This window comes from Lipotes vexillifer, unplaced genomic scaffold, assembly GCF_000442215.2.
Source record: "Lipotes vexillifer unplaced genomic scaffold, Lipotes_vexillifer_v1.1 scaffold747, whole genome shotgun sequence".
Lineage (NCBI taxonomy): Eukaryota > Metazoa > Chordata > Mammalia > Artiodactyla > Lipotidae > Lipotes > Lipotes vexillifer.
Genome location: NW_006772445.1, coordinates 805914 through 829257, shown reverse-complemented (window position 1 = coordinate 829257; position 23344 = coordinate 805914). Strand labels below are relative to the sequence as shown.

The 23344-nt window shown below is 36.5% G+C and overlaps 1 protein-coding gene across 1 annotated transcript in view; it reads right to left on the bottom strand.

The window, feature by feature from the left end:
* Positions 1-23344, bottom strand: part of WDFY3 (WD repeat and FYVE domain containing 3) — a 176119-nt gene that overhangs the window by 85095 nt on the left and 67680 nt on the right. Inside the window, exons 19-29 of the mRNA XM_007447515.1 lie at positions 19870-20051; positions 17812-18043; positions 16293-16453; positions 14300-14411; positions 11772-11962; positions 10516-10668; positions 6312-6385; positions 6067-6228; positions 4584-4678; positions 1488-1608; positions 1053-1270 (exon numbers count right to left, since the gene is read on the bottom strand). Of these exons, the coding sequence (XP_007447577.1) occupies positions 1053-1270; positions 1488-1608; positions 4584-4678; positions 6067-6228; positions 6312-6385; positions 10516-10668; positions 11772-11962; positions 14300-14411; positions 16293-16453; positions 17812-18043; positions 19870-20051 (1701 nt within the window). The remainder of the gene's footprint in view (positions 1-1052; positions 1271-1487; positions 1609-4583; positions 4679-6066; positions 6229-6311; positions 6386-10515; positions 10669-11771; positions 11963-14299; positions 14412-16292; positions 16454-17811; positions 18044-19869; positions 20052-23344) is intronic.

Below are 23344 nucleotides of genomic sequence, written 5' to 3'. Positions count from 1 at the left end.
TTTTTTTCTTGCGTTATGCGGGCCTCTCACTGTTGTGGCCTCTCCCATTTGCGGAGCACAGGCTCCGGACGCGCAGGCTCAGTGGCCATGGCTCACGGGCCCAGCCGCTCCGCGGCATGTGGGATCTTCCCGAAACGGGGCACGAACCCGCGTCTCCTGCATCGGCAGGCGGACTCTCAAGCACTGCGCCACCAGGGAAGCCCTAAATAGTTATTCTTAATGCTTACTGCAGAATACAATTATATATGATTTTGAACTGTAATGTTATAAAGACAAATATATTTTTTAAATACTTTAAGAACTGAATGACTATAATTTTCAATAAAAACATTATCTTAAATGTATATTTTCCAAAATAAGATCATTAATATGAACAGAAATATATACCAGTTCAAATAAATCTAACACAGGAAACTGTAATTTTCAAATATTGTTTAAATGCTCAGTTCCGTGTTGAAAACAGCATAGAACCAGTAAGCAGAGAATAAAGAGCTTTGGCTGAAACTTCAATGAGCTTAAATATTTGTGTGGCAATATAACATAACTATTAAAAGCATGGGTTTTGGATTGAGCGACCTGGATTCAGATTTTGACACTTCTTACCTGACAAGTGACTTCACCCCTATGCCTTGACTTTCTCATCTGTAAAATGGGTATTTACATATCATAGTGTTACTGTGAAAATGAAATAAGTTATTGTGAAACTGAAAAGTGTTTGTAACTGGTACAGAATAAACGCTCAAAATATTATTATTAATTCAGTTCTGATAATTTGCAAATTATTTATAGATCAGAAAGGGGACTATACAACAAAAAGAAATCATAAGAAATTTAATTGAGTTTTCACATCTTAATACCCTATCTCTGACTTCAGTTTGATTTGCAAGTAAAAAAGCCAAATTTGAAACTTTTTATTCTTTTTACTCTATCATTAATCAAAATTCATGACTCAATGGTTGTTAGACAAACTGAAGAGTATAAGCTTATATAAGATTTAAAAACAAAACACAAAACAGCTTATTTCAAAGCAGCCAACTGTAAAAGTCCCATACCTAATACAGTCCCGATCTTATTGGTTAAGACGGAATCTGTCTGTTCCAGCCACCCTCCACCACTGAGTCCTTCCTTGAACTTGATGAGAATAGACTGATTACTCAGTAGGACGACAAGAATCCTCATGGCTGCTGTAACTGTGGTGGAATGCAAGTGTTCTTCCATAAACATCATAATCCAGTCAAAACCCAGCGTCCTGACCAGCTCTTCGCAAGCTCTATTCAAAGATAGATGGATTAAACAAAACAAACATTAATTTAAAGGATTATGATTTCAAATTAAAAAAAATAAGACTAGTTCCATTCTTGAGATACGATAAATTTCAGGGTTTAAAAAAAATCTATTAAAAGTCAGTGGCAAATCTTTCTTTTGTCTACCATGAACTAACTAGTAGTAGCAACTATTACCATCAATGCTCAAAAGATTTTACTTACTGCAAATTAATGCTTGTCTTTTCTTTAGATGTGTAAACCAGTTTTAGTAAGATATCTAGAAGTCTGTTCCTCAAAAGTATAAGATTGGCAGATATAAGACCTCCAAACTCTTCTTCAGTTCCTACAATGAAGATAAATACATTAAATTGCCCTAGCTGATAAACTAGGATAAAATATCCAACACTGTTCTAGGAAATCTCACTGAAACACATCTTTCAGAAAACATTTTCTCTAGGAGTATTTTCCATTCAAGTGAACAAGAAAAAGGGTCCAACATTGCTCTTTAGAATCCTGAAAACTGTTCATTTACTTAAGACATTATCTTAAACAAGTGATAATAAAGACTGTGAACCCTTTTTTATATTAATATTCCCTTCTCCTACCAACAGGGGTAAAGTAATCAAACGAGGATCACACGAACAAAAATAACAATGCAAACCCTTAATTTCTAGTCTTTTTGAAGGACTTAAATGGTTAAAATTTCCAGATTTAAAAATGAAAAGAGGAAGCATAAATTATTCAATAATTATAATACATAAAGTAAAGTGAGAATTAAATAGCACAGACAAGAGGGAAAGGCACACAAATGCACAGGATTGGGGAAGAAAGGAAGGAAGACAGAAAGCTTACGGTTCTCAATGGATAGTACTGGAAGCACAAGGGACTGGGATCAATGGCCTAGTGTTGCAGGCCCAGCTCTGCCACTAAGAACTCGGGGTTAATAAGTCACAATCCACATGCTTTCTTTCCTTTATTCTACAATTGAAGCTCAGGCTAAAGTTTAATGACCATGGTTATATGCTTTTACTTGTTTGGGCAAGGGACTATTTTTACTTTTAAATAGAATCTTTTAAAATGCTAACTTAGTGCCTTAATCATTGAGAAGGGTGCTTTAAGCTTACCAAGGGGAACGCAAGATTCCCTCCCAGGTTAACAGGCATAGGACTGGTAATTTACAAATTGCCTTGTTGACAAATGGAATGGACAACCTAAATTGACAAATGAATTACTTCCTTTCAATAAAATGACAATCCACATAGAAATTAAGAATTCTCCTTAGTTTTTATGCCTATTTTTTTCACTGTCAGTTATTACCACTAATTTTCAAATACAGTTTAAAACAATTAACTCTGAAAGAAATTTCCAGGTTAACTTCTTTCCATTTGAACTGATGCTTTACTCCACATTGCACTGTCCTTTCATGCAATTTATTTTATTTTGCATTAATTATTATATCACCGTTCAGCATTATTCAAGCCATTTTTTTGGCAGGTGTATCCTGAATACTATGTAAGCTACATGAAAGAAAAAACTATGGTTTTAATTTTTTGGAACATCCTGTTATACTCAAGATGGTCCAGTCCATACAATTAAACAATCAAGGTCATATATTAACAAGACCAGCAATATGCTTCTGACTTTCTCTATTCTTTCAAATGGCAATAAATTGATGAGGAGAAGCCTAGTCTAATCAACTTGGCAGATCAAGAGAAAATTTTCCTAATTTATACATCCCTGCTACTGTGCTCTTGTCAAAAAAAGTTTACAGCACTAGTTGTAGTTATTGAATTCAATGGCCAGCAAGAAATATGGAGACTAGAGAAATATTTTTCCCATATCTTTTTTTTATACTTTAAATAAACAGGTTATACAGTTCCAAAGATTTTAAAAGGACTTTCTTTTTTTTTTTTTTGCCGCATGGATCTTAGTTCCCCGACCAGAGATCGAACCCGATCCCCCTGCAGTGGAAGTGTGGAGTCTTAACCACTGGACTGCTAGGGAAGTCCCAGGACTTCCCTTTTTAATTCCTATTTACTTGGCTTATATTAATTCAGAACTTAGAAATAATCTTTGGATAAGGTAGAATAGTGTGGTGGTTTAGAATGTTAGTATTCAGAATGGCTCAGAATGTTGGTTTGGACTACCTGAGTTCAAATGCAGTAGTATGATCTCAGGTAAGTTTCTCTTAAACTTTCTGGGCCTCAGTGTCCTCACTTTTTGTAAAACTGTGATAACAACAGGACCAATTTCATAGGACTGTTATAAGATTATATAGAGCACTTAACAGTGCCTGGCAAATATTAAGCACTAAATAAGTGTTATCCATTGATTTGATCTATATGCTTCTCACCCACTGCTAATTTGCTTCACCAAAGAAATATCAACATTCTTCCAAATGGTAGGAAGTAAGTGGTTACTTGCCTTATATTCTGCTCTATGATTTGTAGAAGTTAGCCTCTCAAATCTCTCAGTTTCACCTTTGAAAAACATAATTACACCACTTTCTCTTCTTATTCATGAAGCACCAGAGAGGCTGTGCTCTGACTGATATAGCCAACGTGGAAGAGAACTCCCAGATGGATAGGGTAGTAAGAGTTTTAAAGGAAATCATTTATGTGACATAATTTGGGAATAATGTAACAGGATAATAATGTAAATAATGCTGAACAAATATAAAATATTGTGAATTTAATTACAGGTTAATCTAAAGGTCCTTTTGATATCTTCCAAGCAAATCTCCTGCTCTAGAATACACAACTGGAAAAATATATTCTAACAAGAAAAAAATATGCTTCAAGGGAGGAAAGTTTTTTTTTTTTAAAGTGGTTGTCATGGGCCCAGGAACTACAACTTAAGAAAATTTTATTCTACATTTACATAAAGTGATTCTAGTAAAGTGTTCTTTCCCTCAATGACTATTAAATATTTAACAGAGAAATTAAAATAACCGCAATATAGATACAATTCACTTTAGCAAGAATCGATGTTTCTGAAGAGTTTTACATAAATAAAAAAAAAATAATGTTCAAAAATTAACTGGAAGAGTTTATTATTTAAAGGAACATTGCTATAAATCCTGTAAAAATAAGAAAGATTTATTTTTAAAGTAAATTCACACCCTATTCAATTTGTAGGTAATTCTGTACTTCTGCATATCGTAGAGGCTTGGTCTAAGACAAATACATCTGTGAAAGACCAAAAAAAGTAATGTAAGGAGAAAAGTAATATAATAGTGTCACATATAATTCAGGTCTAACTTGTGTCAGAAGAAAACAGGGTATAGTAATTAGGTTCCAAGCTCCAGAATTGACTCACCAGTGTCAGACTTCTCTTCATGGTTTATTTCCATAACTACAAATTTCTCACAAACTGCAAAGGTTGGTAAAGTAGAAGAAATAAACTGGCCAAACCTTTAAATACAAGAAAAAAGAGGTTATAGATTTTATTTTTTCTCTCTCCGAAACAAACAACACTAAGAAGCAAGAAAATAGATTTTATTTTTTCTCTCTCCGAAACAAACATCACTAAGAAACAAAAAGCAAAGAAATGGAAACCAAAATAGTATTTCCTATTTTAACTAATCTTTTACAGACCTTACATGATTGTATTTCATTTGCTTTCCCTCGAACTGTTGCAATTAACATTATATATGTTATAATGTTTTAAAATACGTATAGGGAAAAATATACTTCATCAGAAATATGAGCTCTTTAATGCACTAATCTAAATTTCAAAAACCAAATGGTATGATCCAAATTAAAATGTCCTAAAATTATCTATATGGATCTACTGTAGCCTAGTAGTTAAGTACTTGGGTTTTGGAAACACAGGTAAGATTAAAATCCTAGCTCTATCAGTTTTTAATCATGTTACTTGGGGCAAGTAGCTTAACCTCTCTGGGCTTTAATTTCTTAATTTGTAATGCAGAGAAAAATAAAAGCCTTGATAGGTTTCAGTGATAATTTCAGCAAAGTGATCATCATAACACCAGGATAAGACCTAAATAAATATTGTTAATAATAATGACAAGCTCCAAAATAATTTTTAAACTCCAGTTTTAAATCTGTCACCAAGTTAAAAAAAAATGCTTTCAAGATAACTGTATATAAAATGAGTGATTTATGTGCTACACCAATTAGAGATTAGTTTACTGGGAATACTCTAGCAATAATGTGTGATTTCACCTGTAATACCTGAGCAATTACATGGCAAGCAGTGATTAAGTCTAATTTAAGCAGTTATCTACTTGGAAAATAGGTAGTTTTTTTCCTTCCATTTTCAGTCAAGATGAGAATTATCATGTGCCTATTAGAACAGTTCTACATACATATTTCACACTGGCAGCAAAATAATACTCATATAAAAGGTCTGAATATACAACAATAAAATACCACCATCAGTTTGGGTGATAGAGAACAAATACAAAAGACATGGCATGTCTGCTTTGGGTGTACGTGCATGTGCATATGTGCTTCTGCACGTACATTTGAGAAGTAGCAAGGCTTGTGGAAGAGGGCTGTGGACCAAGAATTCCTACACTGAACATTTTTATGTCCAGGACAATCAGCCTCACTGGGCTAATTTTAACAACTTTTCTCACCAGAATTCTATTATTCACTAGGGACAACAACTGGTTTTGCAAGATACATTCATGTTTTCCACGCCTTATAAATATCTTGAACAGTATTAATTTTACACGTGTTACCTAGGCATAGGAACCAGTTATGTTCATCTCAATCATCTTAACCTCGTTGGTACTTTTAGTTAACAAACAAACAAATAAAGAAGTTTTCACTACCTGAGCAGATCATTGCTGTTGGGAAAACCTTGCAGTAAGAAGCTCAGCACATTACTAATAGCAGCAATTGTAGGCTGGGATAAAGACATATCTCGAAGAGTCAGTAGTAGCTTTGGGATTAGCTGGAATTCCCTCATTAACTTGGCATTCTTTGAAGCTTCACTATAAGAGAAAGAAGATTTTATACACTGTACTAGTATCTCTTCTATAACTGAACAGCTAACAATTTAGGTATCAACTAATACCTGGACTCTGTGAGCAATTCAATGAAGTGTTCAAATAAGGAAAGATGAAGTTCATACGGTGCATGGAGCCAGACCTATAATAAAATAAAGACCAGTGGTATATTTAGGGTTAAAAATACCCCAAGTCCCAATCCAATAAGCGCAAATGCAGCACATATAACTTATCTCACTTAATTAATTGAATATAACCACTTAATTAGTTTTTATTTATTGTAGCCCTTTAAAACTGCCTGTATATAGGACTTCTGGTTCTGTTCATAGAGAGATAATTGCTGTGGAGATTACCCTCCTAGAGTAAACAACTAGAAAGGCAAGATCTATAGAAAATTTCTCTGGAATCAATGACTGAATACTATTAGTGAATACTGAATACAATATACTGAATAGAATGAATACGGAATACAAAAACTGAATGACAGGAATCTTGTGTGGGTCCAAAACTGGAAATAACCACTGCAAACTGGCACAGCAAACAATTTGTAAAACTCACAAAGGGCTGACACTACTTTGCACTCCCACCAACCAGTATAGAGACTTCAAAATACATGGGAAGGTTGGGTAGAGGTCTCAGAAGTGTAATACCTTAGTAGGGGGGCTAAATTACCAGTAAAGATTAATCAAAGTCCACCCTAACAAAGCTTAAAAGCATGCCTCAAAAGAATCAAGATAACTGCAATACTAGAGCAAAGTTTACTACTCTTTAAAAGAATAAAACAAAATTTAGCATTCAACAATGTAAAATTTAGCATCCAATCAAGTTCCCAAGAGTGCAAAATAAAAAGGGAAAATATGAGCCATAAGTAGGAGAAAAAACCCAATCATTATAAATAGGCCCAGAAATTACAGAGATGATAGAATTATTGAGACGTTTAAAAAGCTATTAAATATGCTCCATAAGCTAAAGAATGTAACAAAAAATATGAAAATGATGAGGAGAGAAATAGAAGATAACCAAGATCCAAAATGAACTTCTACAGATGAGAAATAAAATATTCAAAATGAAAAACAGGGGCTTCCCTGGTGGCACAGTGGTTGAGAGTCCGCCTGCCGATGCAGGGGACACGGGTTCGTGCCCCGGTCTGGGAAGATCCCACATGCCGCGGAGCGGCTAGGCCCGTGAGCCATGGCTGCTGAGCCTATGCGTCCGGAGCCTGTGCTCCGCAACAGGAGAGGCCACAACAGTGAGAGGCCCACGTACCGCAAAAAAAAAAAAAAAAAAATGAAAAACATACTGGATGGGACTAACAGAGGATTAGACACTGCAGGAAAAATGTTCGGTAAACTTAAAGACATAACAACAGAAAGTATTCAAAATGAAGCATGAGAAAAAAATACTGAAAATAAATGACTAGACAGAGTATTAGTGACTTGTGGGACAACAGCCAGGAACCTAAGATACATGTTAACTGCAGCCCAAAAAAGGTGTGTGTGAGCGGTGGTGCTGGAGGGGTGCAGGTGTCGACCAGGGAAAACAGCTGAAGAAATGCTGGCTAAAAAATTTCCCATTTGATAAAAATGACAAACTCACCAACTTAAAAAAGTCAACAAACCCCAGGCAGAAGAAACATAAAGACAAGGGAATAACTGACAATTTTAAAGTATGAAAAGAATAAAAATCATCAACTAGAATTCTATTCTATGCAAAAATATCCTTCAAAAAAGAAGGAAAAATACTTATTCAGTTGGGACAAATTATCACCAGTAAACATGCACTACAGGAAATGTTACAGCAAGTTCTTCAGGCAGACATATCATTCCATTACAAGATGGAAATCTGGTTCTACACAAAGGAATAAAGAATGCCATAAATACTGTTTGCTGCATATACTATGTGGGCGACTATAAAAATTTTTTAATGCCTTTAAAAGATAATCGACTATTTAAAGCAAAAATAATAGAAATATTGTGGGGATTATAAACATATAGAAGTAAAATGTATGACAACAATGGCACAAAGGACAGGAAGGGAGAAATGGAAGGGTACCATCGCAAGGTTTTTACACTATAGGTGAAGTGGTATAATGTACTTTGAAGACAGACTGAATTGTTACACATGTATATTGCAAATTCTAGAACAACCATTAAAAAAGAAAATGCTTGGATGCTATTACAATTATTTTACTTATATTGTCAAATAGCTGTTCTAAAAATAGGGTAAATTAAGTATTTATTGACCACTACAGTTTGGGGTTATTAGGAATGCCATATGAAGCCACAAAGGGAGCACAGTACTATAAAATGAAGCCAAAATTTGTCAAACAACTAAATTTCTGATGTTTATATACTGAATTTCAGTCAGAAATCTGAAAATAAAGATAATGTGTCAATTACCAGATGTATACAAAGCTAGGCTTATTAAGTAGGTCCCTTAGTACTCTCACGATCCGCTCTGCATACCTTTACCTCTGTGCTTTCACAAAATTTTTATTGTCTATTTGCTTTTCTCTTCTAATGCACTAAATGCCTTGAGGCATGGACTCTATCTTTTATTTTCACATCCTTAGCACCTAATACAGTGCTTGGCTCAAACATATTCAATAATTATTTTCACATCCTTAGCACCTAATACAGTGCTTGGCTCAAACATATTCAATAATTATTTTCTAACAGAATGAGAGGTCTGTGTATCAGAACTTTGCATATCAGGCTGAGAAATGTGTATCTTACTGTGTAGGAAAGAAAAAGCACTGAAAGTTTTTTAATAAGTTATATGATTATAATCTCAGAAAGAATGAGGCTAAAAAAATATAGGGTAGATTGAGGAAAGGGAGAAAGAACTGATCATTATTTTAGTAAGAATAGAATTGATTAGGGCTTGGATTAGGATGTAGCAGGAGAAAGAGAAAACACAGACTACATGAAATGTGGAAGCAGAATCTATATGACTTAATATGGGCTGTTTATAAACAGTGAGGAAGGAGGAAGCTGATTTTTCAATTTCAAGCCTCCGTGAATGGGGGAATGGTGGTGCTATTAATAGAAACAGAAGTTAAAAGGAAGCTCTATCTTGGGGAAGGATGTTAAGTTCGGCGTAGGTGTTGCTGGGATATAAAAATGGAAATGTTGAGGAAGAAGTTAGAAATAAGCCTGGAGTTCAGATATCAAGCTAAAGATTTAGGTTTGTGAGTCACCTCTGTAGAAAAATGAGGCTGTGGGACTGGGTGAGGATCTAAAGGAAAGAAAACAACAAATAAAGGAAAGGATAAAGCAGCAAAGGTGGATACTTTTATACAAAGTAATGAAAATTCTATAACCAGAAAATTATGGGGAAAGTAGTGTGCAAGATATATGAACCAGGAGAGTGATGCCTAAAAGCTAGTAAAAGAACTAGGAGATGCAAGAAGAGGGAAATGGACTGCATCAGATGCTGCTGAGAGCTAGGGGTACTGAGAACTGAGTAGATGCCATGGATTTTTATTTAGAAGAGGGCTGCTAATAAGCTTTCAAATAAAGTTTCAGAAAAGCAATTCGGGCACATAGTCTATTTGTTGGGGATTTAAAATAACTGACAAGATTGAGCTTATAAGAGTTACAAAGAAGAAGAGTGAGGGCCAGACATCACAGCAAACACCAAGTGGTAGGCACCATTCTGGGTGGTAGGGATACAAAGATGAAGATAGACATGATCTCTGCATTCATAAAGCCTTCAGCCTCACAGGGGGAGATTTTATACAGTGATGAGTATGCAAAGTGCTGTGAACAAGAAATGAAATGGAGAAAGGATATGCAAGATTAAGTGATGCCTTGAGAGGACAGAGTGGAAGCTATTATGGTAATAAGACAGTAGAAATAAAAATTTTGCTATTTTGGTGAAAAGAATATTTTCCTATACAGCTACTAGTAACCAAAATTTCAGGTCTAGCTCCTATTTATTGAGGAAAAGTTACTATCAAAATTTTTTGATGAAAATATGTTTGCCTCTATTGTAATGCCAGTGGCAACAGCAAACTGGCTATAGTTAGGCATATGCATTGCACCATTTCACTTCTATACTACTTGTAAAATGGAATATCTTTGGGAAGAAGGAACCCAATCACTACCTTACTTTGTATATTTTACTAATGACACTAACATGAGCATCATAAAATTTTAGAACATAAACACATCTTAGAGACAAAACTGTTCAATAGTTAACTCTATCAATATACAGAATAAGAAATCAGTTCCTTGATTATGTATTACCAGTTAGTGTTTATATACATACTTCAAAATCACAAAGTAGATCCTGGAAAGCAGTTGAATTTGGAATAATGGAGGTCTCGTGTCCACTGTCAACAGTTCCCACCAACGAAAAAGTTAGATGGAGAATGTGGCTGTTAAGAAGTGAACGTTTCTTCTTAAGCAGCATTGCCAGCAACTAAAAGAAAGCAACACCAAATGCCTGTTGGTCAATTATCATATACACATATACGTACACACACATACACACACACAAACACACACTGGGGAACACTAAGTAGAGGAATTCCTGAGACTTCTATGCTGGTTTCTAAATTTTTACTATGACAACGCAACATCAGAGAAAATCTGAAAAGCAGGGTAATCCCATCATCCTTTTATTAAAATATTCACTTTTACATAAACTATTCACACAGAAATATTTAAATTGTTGCCATCATGTGTATACAATTTTCTACTCTTGTTCTCTACATAACATTTTATCCAAAGGACTTTTTTTTTCTTTTGCAACCTAGTGTCCATAATTATAATTTTAAAAGGTTGAATGATATGTGAGATGGTTATAGTATTATTAGTCATTCTCAGACTACTGGAACGTTTAGATTATTCCTATTTTTTCATGATGAACAATGCTGCAATTATCATTTTGAAAGTTTTGCAAAACAAAACATCAAATTAGGTAATTAAATCTACAGAAAACACTACAGTAAACAGCTTATCTACTACCAGTGAACTACTGGCTAAAGTTAGAGAAGAAGGCATTTGTACTTCATCTACACTAGAGGAATTTAATCTTGCTCCAAATACTTGTTCCTCTTCTTATAAGTAACTTTCTGCCTAAACCTAGTAGAGATTGTAAATACATGAACACAACATATTTTTTAATCCCACATGCGTTTTCAGGACTAGTAATGGCACACAGTGGCTCTCACATGCCCTAGGTAAGTAAGGGGGCAGGGCGAGTAAAAGATGACTGGGTGTGGAGGGGAGAGACGAGGGTAACGAGGAGAACTCTGGATCTATTACCAACTTGGCAGTCTCTAGAGCAGGTGGTAATATGACCCTATTTCATTTAATTCCTGTTTCCACAGAAAAAAATAACTCCAAACTAACAATTTATATTCTCACTCGAAATACGTTAGTTTTAATAAAAACTACCAACTTCTAAAGTTCACTTGGACAATACTATTCTTCCAGAGTTTGAAACTACATGAACTACAATGAAAATTAGAAGATTTTTAATGCAAAGTAAAGTGAAGGCCAAGCTTTATGGTTACAAACCTGGTAGCCCTTGATTCTTTCCATCTCTTTGCTGGCTAGTGGGTTACTCTTGACCACACAAACCAGGGCCTTGACTGCTGCATATAGCCCTTCCACATCAGAAGCCATGGCCACCAGGCCCAGGATGGCTGCAGCTCCACCAATGTACTGCAAAGTAGTGGCAACAGGCTTAGGAACAAATGTTCTTACTCCTGATTAAAAGACAGTGAAAATTAATTAAAATAAATTCCCTACTGTAAACAAGAACTGAATAAATCATCTTAAGAAATATTTAATTAATTATAAATTATACCTAAAACCAAAAAACCCTTCTATCCTAAAATAAAAATTCTAGGGCTTCCCTGGTGGCGCAGTGGTTGAGAGTTTGCCTGCTAATGCAGGGGACAAGGGTTCGAGCCCTGGTCTGGGAGGATCCCACATGCCGTGGAGCAACTAGGCCCGTGAGCCACAACTACTGAGCCTGCGCGTCTGGAGCCTGTGCTCCGCAACAAGAGAGGCCGCGATAGTGAGAGGCCTGCACACCGCGATGAAGAGTGGCCCCCGCTTGCCGCCACTAGAGAAAGCCCTCGTACAGATACGAAGACCCAACACAGCCAAATAAATTAATTAATTAATAAACACCTACCCCCAACATCAAAAAAAAAAATTCTAAAAAAAAAAATTCAAGGTAGAATTTGGGAGAAGGCAATAAATGCTGATATATATACTTTCAGAGAAGAGTTGAGAGTAAAGGAGCGAGTAGAGAAGAGCGGGTTTGAGAGCAAGCACAAGTGTTTCTACTCTGTAGCTTCGGGCATGTAAAGACTCAGAAGAACAGAGGCCTTGGGAATATATTTCTGAAGTAAGGGAGAATGCCTTACTAGGTACTGCTGGAGAATAAACTTGGGGAGAGCAAAAGCACTTCATCTCTGTGAATTGGGGAATGGGATGGAGAAGCCACCCTGGCAAGGATGAAGTATTCCCTATAGAAAAGCCTCACAGAGCGCATTCCTGACCACTGCTCAAAGCTTCTCTTAGTTATGTAATCTGAGTAACAGTACATCAGTGACCCTGAAGAGCATAAGTATGTGGAAACACAGTACTGGAACTAACTTTGTCAATTAAAAAAAAAAAAAAATTAACATCTACATTCCTAACCTTGTTTTTTGTTTTTGTTTTTGTTTTTGTTTTTTTGCGGTACGCGGACCTCTCACTGCTGTGGCCTCTCTCGTTGCGGAGCACAGGCTCCAGATGCGCAGGCTCAGCGGCCATGGCTCACGGGCCTAGCCGCTCCATGGCATGTGGGATCTTCCCGGACTGGGTCACGAACCCGCGTCCCCTGCATCAGCAGGCGGACTCTCAACCGCTGTGCCACCAGGGAAGCCCCCTAACCTTGTTTTTTGAAAAAGACATTGAATGTCATTTGCCTAACAATCAAGATTGAGTTTTTAAAAAACAAAGCTATTGAATGTCATTTGCCTAACAATCAAGACTGAGTTTTTAAAAAATAAAGCTAATATGCATTTTATATTTCTGTGTGCTCTCTAGTATCCACAGTACTTTCATATATTATGGCACTGGATTTTGAAAGCTACCTTCTAAGGTAATTAGGGCCAGTATTACTAGTTTGTAGATAAGAAAATTGACATCCATGGAGCTCAATGTCTGGCTTAAATCCACACAGTGACAGAATAGGGGTTAGAACCTAAATCTCTGAACTCTTCATTCACTGCTCTTTCTACTATACCACAGTGCTGCTGTATTTTTGCGAAGGACATAGAGCAGTGCTCATTAAATATTTGCTGAATTGAAAAAAGAAAAACTACCATGTGCCTTAGCATAAAGGAAACTTTTATCAATGCAACATAGCCAAAAAAGAAAAACAAAGTTAAGAGATGTGCACATTGCTGGGACAATAATAATCGCCTGATAAACATGTAGGATGCTGACCAGCACAACACTTTTTATTTTAAAAGGAACCAATATTCTGTACTGATTTGTACATTAAAATACATAACTGCTAGTTCTGAATTTTAGATGGCCTGATTGGGTTACGTCTCAAAATTCTATCTAACCAAAACAATCAATTCTTTCTATGCAGACATTGGGTAAGAGGCTCTGCAGCTCTGACTTTTATTATAGTTGGATCCACAGTGCTCATATTCTGAACCTCTTATTTCTAGCTCATTTCCAAATAAAAAGCACCATGAGTGTCACCACTGCAGCACCAAACCATGTAACAATAGCAATCATCAGTATTTCCAAGTCTTTACATCTGTCCCTAAATGTAGTGTGACCTTTACCTTGAAATTATGTAGACGTATACAGTCAGTGCTCAACAGTGTTGACAAAAGAGGGGAAAAGTTAATGGAATTTTATAAAAGATTATAATTTTTAAAGCTGACTGGAGTTTGGGATCGAACATTGTAAGAACATTACAGTTGAGCACTATCGAATATGAACTTAAAACACCACGCTCAAGTGAAGAAAGTGAACGCGGATTTGAAGGCAAATAAAGAAGTCTGAAAGACAAAGGCAATTTGACTCACCCAAGTATCCAATCAGAGTAGCTCCAACTGTCCGTGCTGGTCCATTAAGATGCCCTGCTGAGTTGTGTATCAACTTCACAGGAGTGGCATTCTCATGGGAGGAAATGCCTAACTGAAGAATAGGAAAGGGAAAAATGTAACTATACAGGAACAGTCTGAACATTTTGACTGGGAAAGAAAAAAGAACATGATGGGGAACATATCTTTTCTCTCTCTCCATAACAGAATATTAAAAACATTAGTATTCATTTTTTTAAAAATGTGCAAATACTTCCAAAGGTGTGGAAACTCAGAGGTACCTGAGTAGACTCAGTTAAATACAGTCTACTGAGAGAAAGATGGTGAGGGGGTCTTGGGAAACAGCCTCAGGGGTCCTTCTGAATGAGACTCTGTTGTGGTTTAAAGGTTCTTATCACTCGCTGCCTCACAGTATTTATGATTAGTGAATATAATACTTGCCTTACTCCATAGCCAAGTAAATGTCACATAGATTATCCAAAAGTTTATGGATAAAACATGCCCTGTACACAAAATAAATGTTAAATTTTGCACATACATACACAATGTGCTTTTAAAGCAAATATAAGGCATAGACTTAATTCTGTTGTTACCGGTAGAATAAATTTATGTAGTTAATATTCCTTAGAAGATTTTATATGTATATATATATTCACAGGCAAACCTCTGCACAAGAGCTTGTCAATACTTACGAGATTCCCAAATCCTTTCCCTTCCAGCCTCTTGATTTCCTTCCCCTTAGCTTTGCGTCCTCTTTGCGTTCTTGTCAAGCTCACTGATGACTTCCACCTTCCTAAACCCGATGGCCAGCCTTCATCTTTCTGACTGCTCTAACACATCTGCCACAGTGAATAAGACTGCTACAACACCAGATTCTCCTAGTTTTTCTCCATTCTTGCTGGCTCCATAGTCTTTTCTGCTGGTTTTTCATCATCTTCCCAACGCTGTCACACTGGAATATCCCAGGTCTCCGTCTGTAAACCTTTCCTCATCTCCATCTCCATCTCCTCTTTGGTAAGTGTACCTAGTCTTGTGGCCTTACCACCACCTATGAACACCCGTGGCATTCGAACCTCTCCCCTGAACTCAGATTCATATTTCCAATGATGTCCCCCCCTAAGATGTCTAATATGTTTCTCAAACTTTTGCAAAATTTAATTCTCAGTACCTCCTCCACCCCGCAACTACTCTTCCTATAGTTTTCTCCATATCAGAAAAAGTGACTCTACTTTTGCCTTGCCTACCCCGCAGGCCTTCTCTTGTTCTGTTTAGCCACACCTGCCTCTGTGGCAGGCATGCACTTTCCTCAGGGCCTTAGCACTTGTATTTCTGGAATGCAAACCCCACCTGCCCATACATGCATCTTATTCTCCATATTCTCATGCTTTGCTGCCTCATCTGTTTCAAAGGCTGCTCCAATTTCACCTTCTCAGTGAGGCTTCCTCTGACCATCCTACTTAAAACTGTAAGCTTCTTTCTCTCACCTTCCCTGCTTTATTTTTCCACATAGCACTCTTCATCTTCTAACATACTCTATGATCAGCTTATTTCTTTAGTTATTATTGTATGCCTCTTCCACTAGAATGTAAGAACCTTAATAAAGGCAGGGATTTTCTCTTTATCTACTGCTATGTCATGAACAAAATGGTGCCCGGCATTTAGTAGGTTATCCAGAAAAAAATTACAGCCTTAAAAATAGCAATTGTTGCCTTTAGTTTCCTAAACTTCGATTTCTTAATTGCCAATAAAAATATAAGAATTAATATAAACTATGCACTTGAATTCTCACTCTTCCAAATTAAACTATATATCTAAATATGTTTTGGCTTAAATTCAAAGGCAAATAAACCAAAACAATGTATGAAAGGCATTGTTTTTAGCAACCACTCATACTTGTGTGGTGCCCAGAGGGAAGCTCTGGAACATCTTTCCAGTGAGAATCAGCAGCAGCCCACTGGGGAATCAATCTGCTTACCTGTTTAGCGATGGCTTTGCTGTCCAACTTGTTGTACACTTTCCGGATTCTTGCCACTGTTAGGGCGGACACAGACAGTGCATAAAGGCCAAATGACACCTTTTCCTCTGGTACTAATGACACAGGAGACGGGACCACACCTTCGGATTTTGCATCTTTACCTTCAAAAGAAGAATAATCCTTTTCAAAATCGTCAGTTTTTCTCCTGATCCTAACGCAACTTTTTAATTCTTATTATCATTTTTAAATGGGTAGCCTTGAAAATCTTTTAAAGTGGAACAAGGGAGCTAAATTTAAAAACTGTTTTATTTAATTTCCAGCTCTTCATTTATTTCTTTAATTAGAAAATAAGGAAAAGCATCCAGTCATAAAGCTTTACATCCTAAGTTTTACTCTTCAAATATACTTAATATACAGCATAATGTAAAGGAAGAAGAAGAGTTTTAACTGTTACCAAACAAATCACAGAACACTTCCCCTTGGTTCTAAGGAACAAGGGAATGAAAATGAGTGGAATGTCTATGAGCTTTGTAGCACTAGGTCTCCTTCCCAATGAGAGCCCTCATATATGCCTCTCTTTATTCTTCCAGACAACATGGCAAAGTAGTTTTAAAGCGAGATGGTTTAAGTTTCAACCTCTGCTTTATCACTTAAAAGCTGTGTGACCTGTACATTGCTGCACCTCAGTTTTCTCATCTGTAAAATGGGGATGCAAACAACAGCCCCTAAGTCCCAGTGTTTTGAGGTGATGAATAAATACCTGTGAAGGGCTCAGAGTAGCTATGTCCTTCCTGCATATTAACTTACTCAGCACACATTAAGTGCTCAGTCAGTGTTAGCTATTATCAGACACTACCTGAATCAAGAACCTGAGTGAAAGAGAAATTACTTAGCCATAAGATTATTACCATTTACAACATATTTGTCCCAACTCTTCTGAGAACTTTGGCAGAATGAGAACAAGGGAATGGAAGACATCATTTGGAAAGAGTACTACAAAGTAACTGTAGCTTAACATCAACTCTCTGATTCTAAATTCCTTTTGGGAGAATGGATAACAGGAGTGGACTGCAGGAATAAAGACATGAGGAAAATTGATGTTAACTGGTCTAACCTAAAGAATACACGTGTGTATTTTCTAGACCCATCTTTCTTTCCTTTAACCAGAGTAGATATACTTTAAACTGCTTCATGTAATAGGAGAAATGACAGAGAGAAGAAGGCTGGGGTTAGACTGTTAGAAAGTATATACCCACATCTTGAAGCCAACAAGAGAAACTGGAAAACTAGTGACTAGGCATGAAGACAAGAAACAGGAAAGCATAGGATGACCAGTGGAGGAGAGCATTTTGAATAGGAGTGAGTGGTCAATAGTATCATGCTGAAGAAAAGTGGAGAAGGCCCTTTTTTTTGATAACTGTAATGCATAACCTAATCTACACATATGCACTTATTCATGCATCTATACCACAGGAGGTAAGTTTTATACAACTATATGAACAAAGAATATGTTACTCACATGGCATACATACGGCCTGAAAGCTTCCAATGTAATTTGGTCCTAGTTCATAAATGGTAGTAACATTTGAAGGAGGTAAAACTTCTTCTAGAAAGTGCGTGGGTCCCAAGCGCCAAACCAACGAAGCGATTTGGCGTTGGGCGGGTGGAGTACCAATGTATGCATAGACTGTGCTAACCACCGGCGGATTGGCAGAGCCTGAGCCCCCGGGAGTACTGTGAACATAATGCAGCTGTAAAGAAAATGAAAGCAGATGTGTGAAATTCAACCCCAAACACTTTCACCAGGAAAATAACCACTTTTTGTGTATATTTTCATTATCCCAAGGCCATACAACTTTATGAATGTACAAAAGCTGTTGAGCAGAGAAACATAAGGGCAGGCCAAGATTCTAGAACCGGAACAGCAAGTTGGAAATTTGTAATCCAACTCTGTAATACAGATTAATACAGATAAACTATCTAACACTAGAAAGGGCAACAGTCAAATATAGGGATTCTGTTACTATCTGGTTGGTTTGCATACCAAATTAACGATGCTGCTATGAAATTTTCATGTTGATATAAAAACAGCTTTCCAACTATGATATTCAGGCAGTCTTGAAATTAGTTATGATACCTTCAGTATGAGTCTGTTAAAAAAAATTATTCATGCAAAGTGTTTTATAATAGGTAAAGGGTTATAAAAGTATTAGAAAAATAGTCTATTATAATTTATACACACACGGCTTAATCTCAGTGAAAAATATATTCTCAGATTTGAAATTACACTGACAAGATGCTTAAATTATCATTCAATTCATTACAACAAATACATAATTAGAGTGTAAGAGGTTAGGAAATCAAGTTGCTTCTTGCAGTACAGGCAGCCTTCATCGCTTGACAGAATAACATTCCCATAGATTGTTTTGTCATAACACTGTCCTAGCTTCAGATCATATTTATTATTCCATATATCAAAGAAAAACTCCTTGTGATGTTAATAGTATGAGTATGAAGACCAACATTTGACCTAAAGTTGGTTTCATAGGACTGTGACTTCTCACAGGCACAGTAATGATGATGATGTAAATATATTAATAATAAATCTCCTACCTCTCAATTCTAGAAGTTGAGGACACTTTTATTTTCAATGATACTAAAAATAATGAAGGAACAACCTACTAAAGAATCTACAAGCCCATTTCAAACACAATCCTGTATACAAAGAAAATAAATGACTATTTCCAGAGTTCATTTTAGGGTTTATCATACTGAAACACATGTCACAATAAAATATCATTAAGGAAGGATATGTATTCAAAAAGGCTGCCCATTTCACTGCTTTTAAAACTTCAATTCACACAAAAGGTAGACCTTTGTTGCTTCTTTTAAGTGATATCACTATAAAAACGGATACCATCTTTTAGAAGTTAAAGAATTTTAAGAGCTTGCTAGCTCAATTCGGTAGAAAGCAACTAGTAGCATTCATCCTGATTCACAAAAGGAACTTCCGATTCTTTACTGGTTGCTTTAATTCTCTTGCCTCTCCTCTGAACACTGTAGTACAGCTATCTAGAGTAATATTTATACATTCATTTATTCAACAAACAATAAGGGAACACCTTATTACTATTATTATCAGGGACTAATCTGGGTGATCTGAAAACAAGGATGAATAAAAACAGTTCCAGCTCTAAAGGAGCACAGAATCTACTGGACTGCATACAGTAATAACAATGAAGTGACAAAATACCGTGTTCATCATTTATTTAATTTAGGCATCCAACTGGTTTCTCTCTGGTGAAAAAGCACTTAACAATCTGGCTCAAGCACTGACATATTCACTAACATCTTTAGTACCCTGTAACCCCTCCTTTCGAATCTTTTCTAATCAAGTGACTTGAATTAACCAGCCACATGACTCTCACATATTGTTTAAATGGGTACTGAAGGTCAACTTAAAATTAAGACAGCAATTTAAAACAATACCCCTGCAAACACACACACAGGCAAACACACCCACCCCTAAACTGTCTTATAAAAGCAGGTTAAGATTTATAAGCACAAGTACGCTCACCTTCACGGTGCTGACAAGCTGTCCATCAATGTAGAGGGCTGCAGTGCTGTTCTTCAGCATCCCTTTGCTCATCACCAGAACCAGATGATGCCACTGTCCCTCAATGATCAGTTCTCCACAGCGGAAGCGAGCGCAGCATGGCAGAATCTCATAAAAAGAGGATTCTTCACTAAAATCATCAACTAAAATGAAGAGGGGAAAGAAATTAAAAACTTAACATCGGGCTTCCCTGGTGGCGCAGTGGTTGAGAGTCCGCCTGCCGATGCAGGGGACACGGGTTCGTGCCCCGGTCCAGGAAGATCCCACATGCCGCAAAGCAGCTGGGCCCGCGGGCCATGGCCGCTGAGCCTGCGCGCCCGGAGCCTGTGCTCCGCAACGGGAGAGGCCACAACAGTGAGAGGCCCGCGTACTGCAAAAACAAAAACAAAAACAAAACAAAACAAAACAAAAAAACAACATCATCCTCATTCTAACAATTATTCACATCTAGACTTTGACTCTATGTTAAAATAATATGATGATGATGTAAATGAAAATACCCTATTCATTCAATAACTACCTAAAACCTGGGATATATTGTGCTTTGTTCTGTTCAAGATACATATAGTTATAATCAAATAAAGTTATAATAACTAATGAAATAAAAAATAAATAAAATAGACAGGAAAATAAAGTTATAATAGACAACAACAAAAAGAGATTAGTTGATTATTACTTGTCATGGTCTGTTATAAAAGGTCTTTTAAAATCCTAGTTTGAGATGCATTTGATTAGAGCACTGGTTAGACAAACAACCAAGAAAAATAAAAATTTTATTCTTACTTTATGCTCTCAATGATTCAAGGGGGCAACTATCTGATTTTAGCTTGTGGTTGTACCGCCCTGACCCTTGTCTAACAATAGCTGGTAGTAAGGAGGTGATTTATGGAGTGGAAAGGTATTTTTTTGGTCCAAGTTTCCTGCTTTACCTGACAACTCTGGTGATTTGCTAACATTTGCAATCACTATTGGCTCTAATCTGGCTTGTCTCTGCTACCCTGTATGTTGCCATATCATGCCAGGAAATAATGGGTTAAGTATTAACTTAATGTTAAGATAGTTAAAAATTAATTTATCTTTAATAAGAATTCAAGAGAAGGTGGGACAGCAGCAGAAATCCAGATGTTAAAAATTCATTCCTTCCCCCACCCCAAGAAAAACTTTTTAAAAAGAGCTAATCTTAACCATGTATCTTAAAGCAGACCCATCAGTTTTCAGTACAAGCACATATAATATACTGAAAGTTCAAAGTTTAAATTATTTGAAGAAAGAATCACAAATAAAATATTCTACTTCTGGAATCTTAAAATATTTGCATATACTGAAATGTCAAGATTATTATTTTTTAATTAATTTATTAATTAATTTTTGGCTGCGTTGGGTCTTCATTGCTGTGCTTGGGCTTCCTCTAGTAGTGGTGAGCGGGGGCTACTCTTCGTTGCGGTGCGTGGGCTTCTCATTGCAGTGGCTTCTCTTGTTGCAAAGCACGGGCTCTAGGCGCACAGGCTTCAGTAGTTGTGGCATACGGGCTCAGTAGTTGTGGCTCATGGGCTCTAGAGCACAGGCTCAGTAGTTGTGGCGCATGGGCTTAGTTGCTCCGCGGCATGTGGGATCTTCCTGGATCAGGGATTGAACCCATGTCCCTGGAATTGGCAGGTGGATTCTTAACCACTGTGCCACCAGGGAATTCTCCCAAGATTATATTTTTAAATGACAATTCAGAAGATACATCTACTGATGAGTTAAGACCACTACAAAGACAGCATCTTATCCATAGGTGACCTAATTAGGAAGAGATTTGAATAAACTAGGCAAAAAGCACGGTCAAATAGCTTTGAAAGGTCTAGTGTTATGGACCAAGGGATGCGAATGAAAAGATAAAAGGTTATGGGTGAAACCAAGAACTGTTCCCTCTCCCTTCCCTTGTTATTAGACTTAATCTTGAGAACTGTAGAAGATATTACTTATGAAAATTTTCTGAGGGCTTCACATTCTGACTCAGGCTTAAACTAAGATATACCCAGCATTCAGTGGTGTGTCAGGATATTTGGTAAGCCAACTGGTTTCTGAAAGCTTTTAGTTACCTAGGCATCTTAATGGACTATAGCTGTTCAGAGGACGGATGCTTGTAATAGTAGCATCGTTTGTATTACTAAGGTATATGTTACTATAATTTCTAGTTATATACAGACTATTGTAGTCTTGAAAATTACATTTAGTGAAAATGATATAGTTAGAAAACATTTTTTATTGAAATATCCCTAGATCTAATCCTAACTTTTCCATTAAATTCTATCTTCTTTCCAAATTCTCCATTATTATTCACTTTTCTCATTATTTCCCTTTCAAGTCATCTGTGTTTTTCTTCCTTTATTTTTCCTTCTTCTCATTCATTCATTTATGCTTTTATATAATATTTGTGGGCCTAATATATGCTAGGCACTATTTTCGGTGGCAGGGCCTAGATTACAAAGATAGTAACATTGTGTGTGGGAACTTAAGAGTTCTAGTAAGGTAGACAGACAAAAACAAAACAAAGAATTAAAATCTATGAAATCCAGATAAGTGATAAAGAATATTAAACAAAGGCTATGACAGTGGACATAGGGAGGAAAGGAAGATTCAAGAAATGTTAAGGAGGCATAATACAGTAAGACTTAGTAGAAGGGGTGGTATTTTCAAGGATGACTTGAGGTTTCTAGATGGGATAACAGCTAGTGAGGGTGTCATTTACCAAGACAGGAAAATAGAAGGAGATAACAGATTTTATGAACAAATATTACAGTTTGAAGTTTTTCAGGAGGACTATTCATATTAAGATATTTAATACGCAGTTGAAAATATGAGGACAAAGCCTGGGACACAGACATATTAAAATTTTTTAACTTCAGAGTCCCTGAGGGTAAAAAGACCTAATGCTAAAAGAAATTGATGTTTTCTCATGAGAACAGGTTGAGTACAAAGACTAAACATAAGAGCTTGAAGAATACTAATTTTAAGGGGAAGATGGAAGAGAAAGCTGTTGAAAGAAATTGCAAGAGAGGTCAGAGAAATAGTGAAAGAACAAGGAATGGGTACCTCAAATTGAAGACTGCAGATAGTTTTAATTAGGAAGAAAACATCAATAGGATCAAATGCCACAAAAGGGGCAAATAAAGTATCCACTAGGATTTTAAAGCACTTACTGTATTGATGCCTAACTCTGTGCTGATTGTGATGAAGAATCCTAAGACAAAAAGCCTTACAATCAAACTGAGGAACTAATATTCATATTCAATTAATATGTGAATACCAACCACAGGGGAAGCAATATGTGCTATTATTTTATTTAGTCAGTTAAAAGACAAAAATCAGGGCTTCCCTGGTGGCGCAGTGGTTGAGAGTCCGCCTGCCGATGCAGGGGACACAGGTTCGTGCCCCGGTCCGGGAAGATACC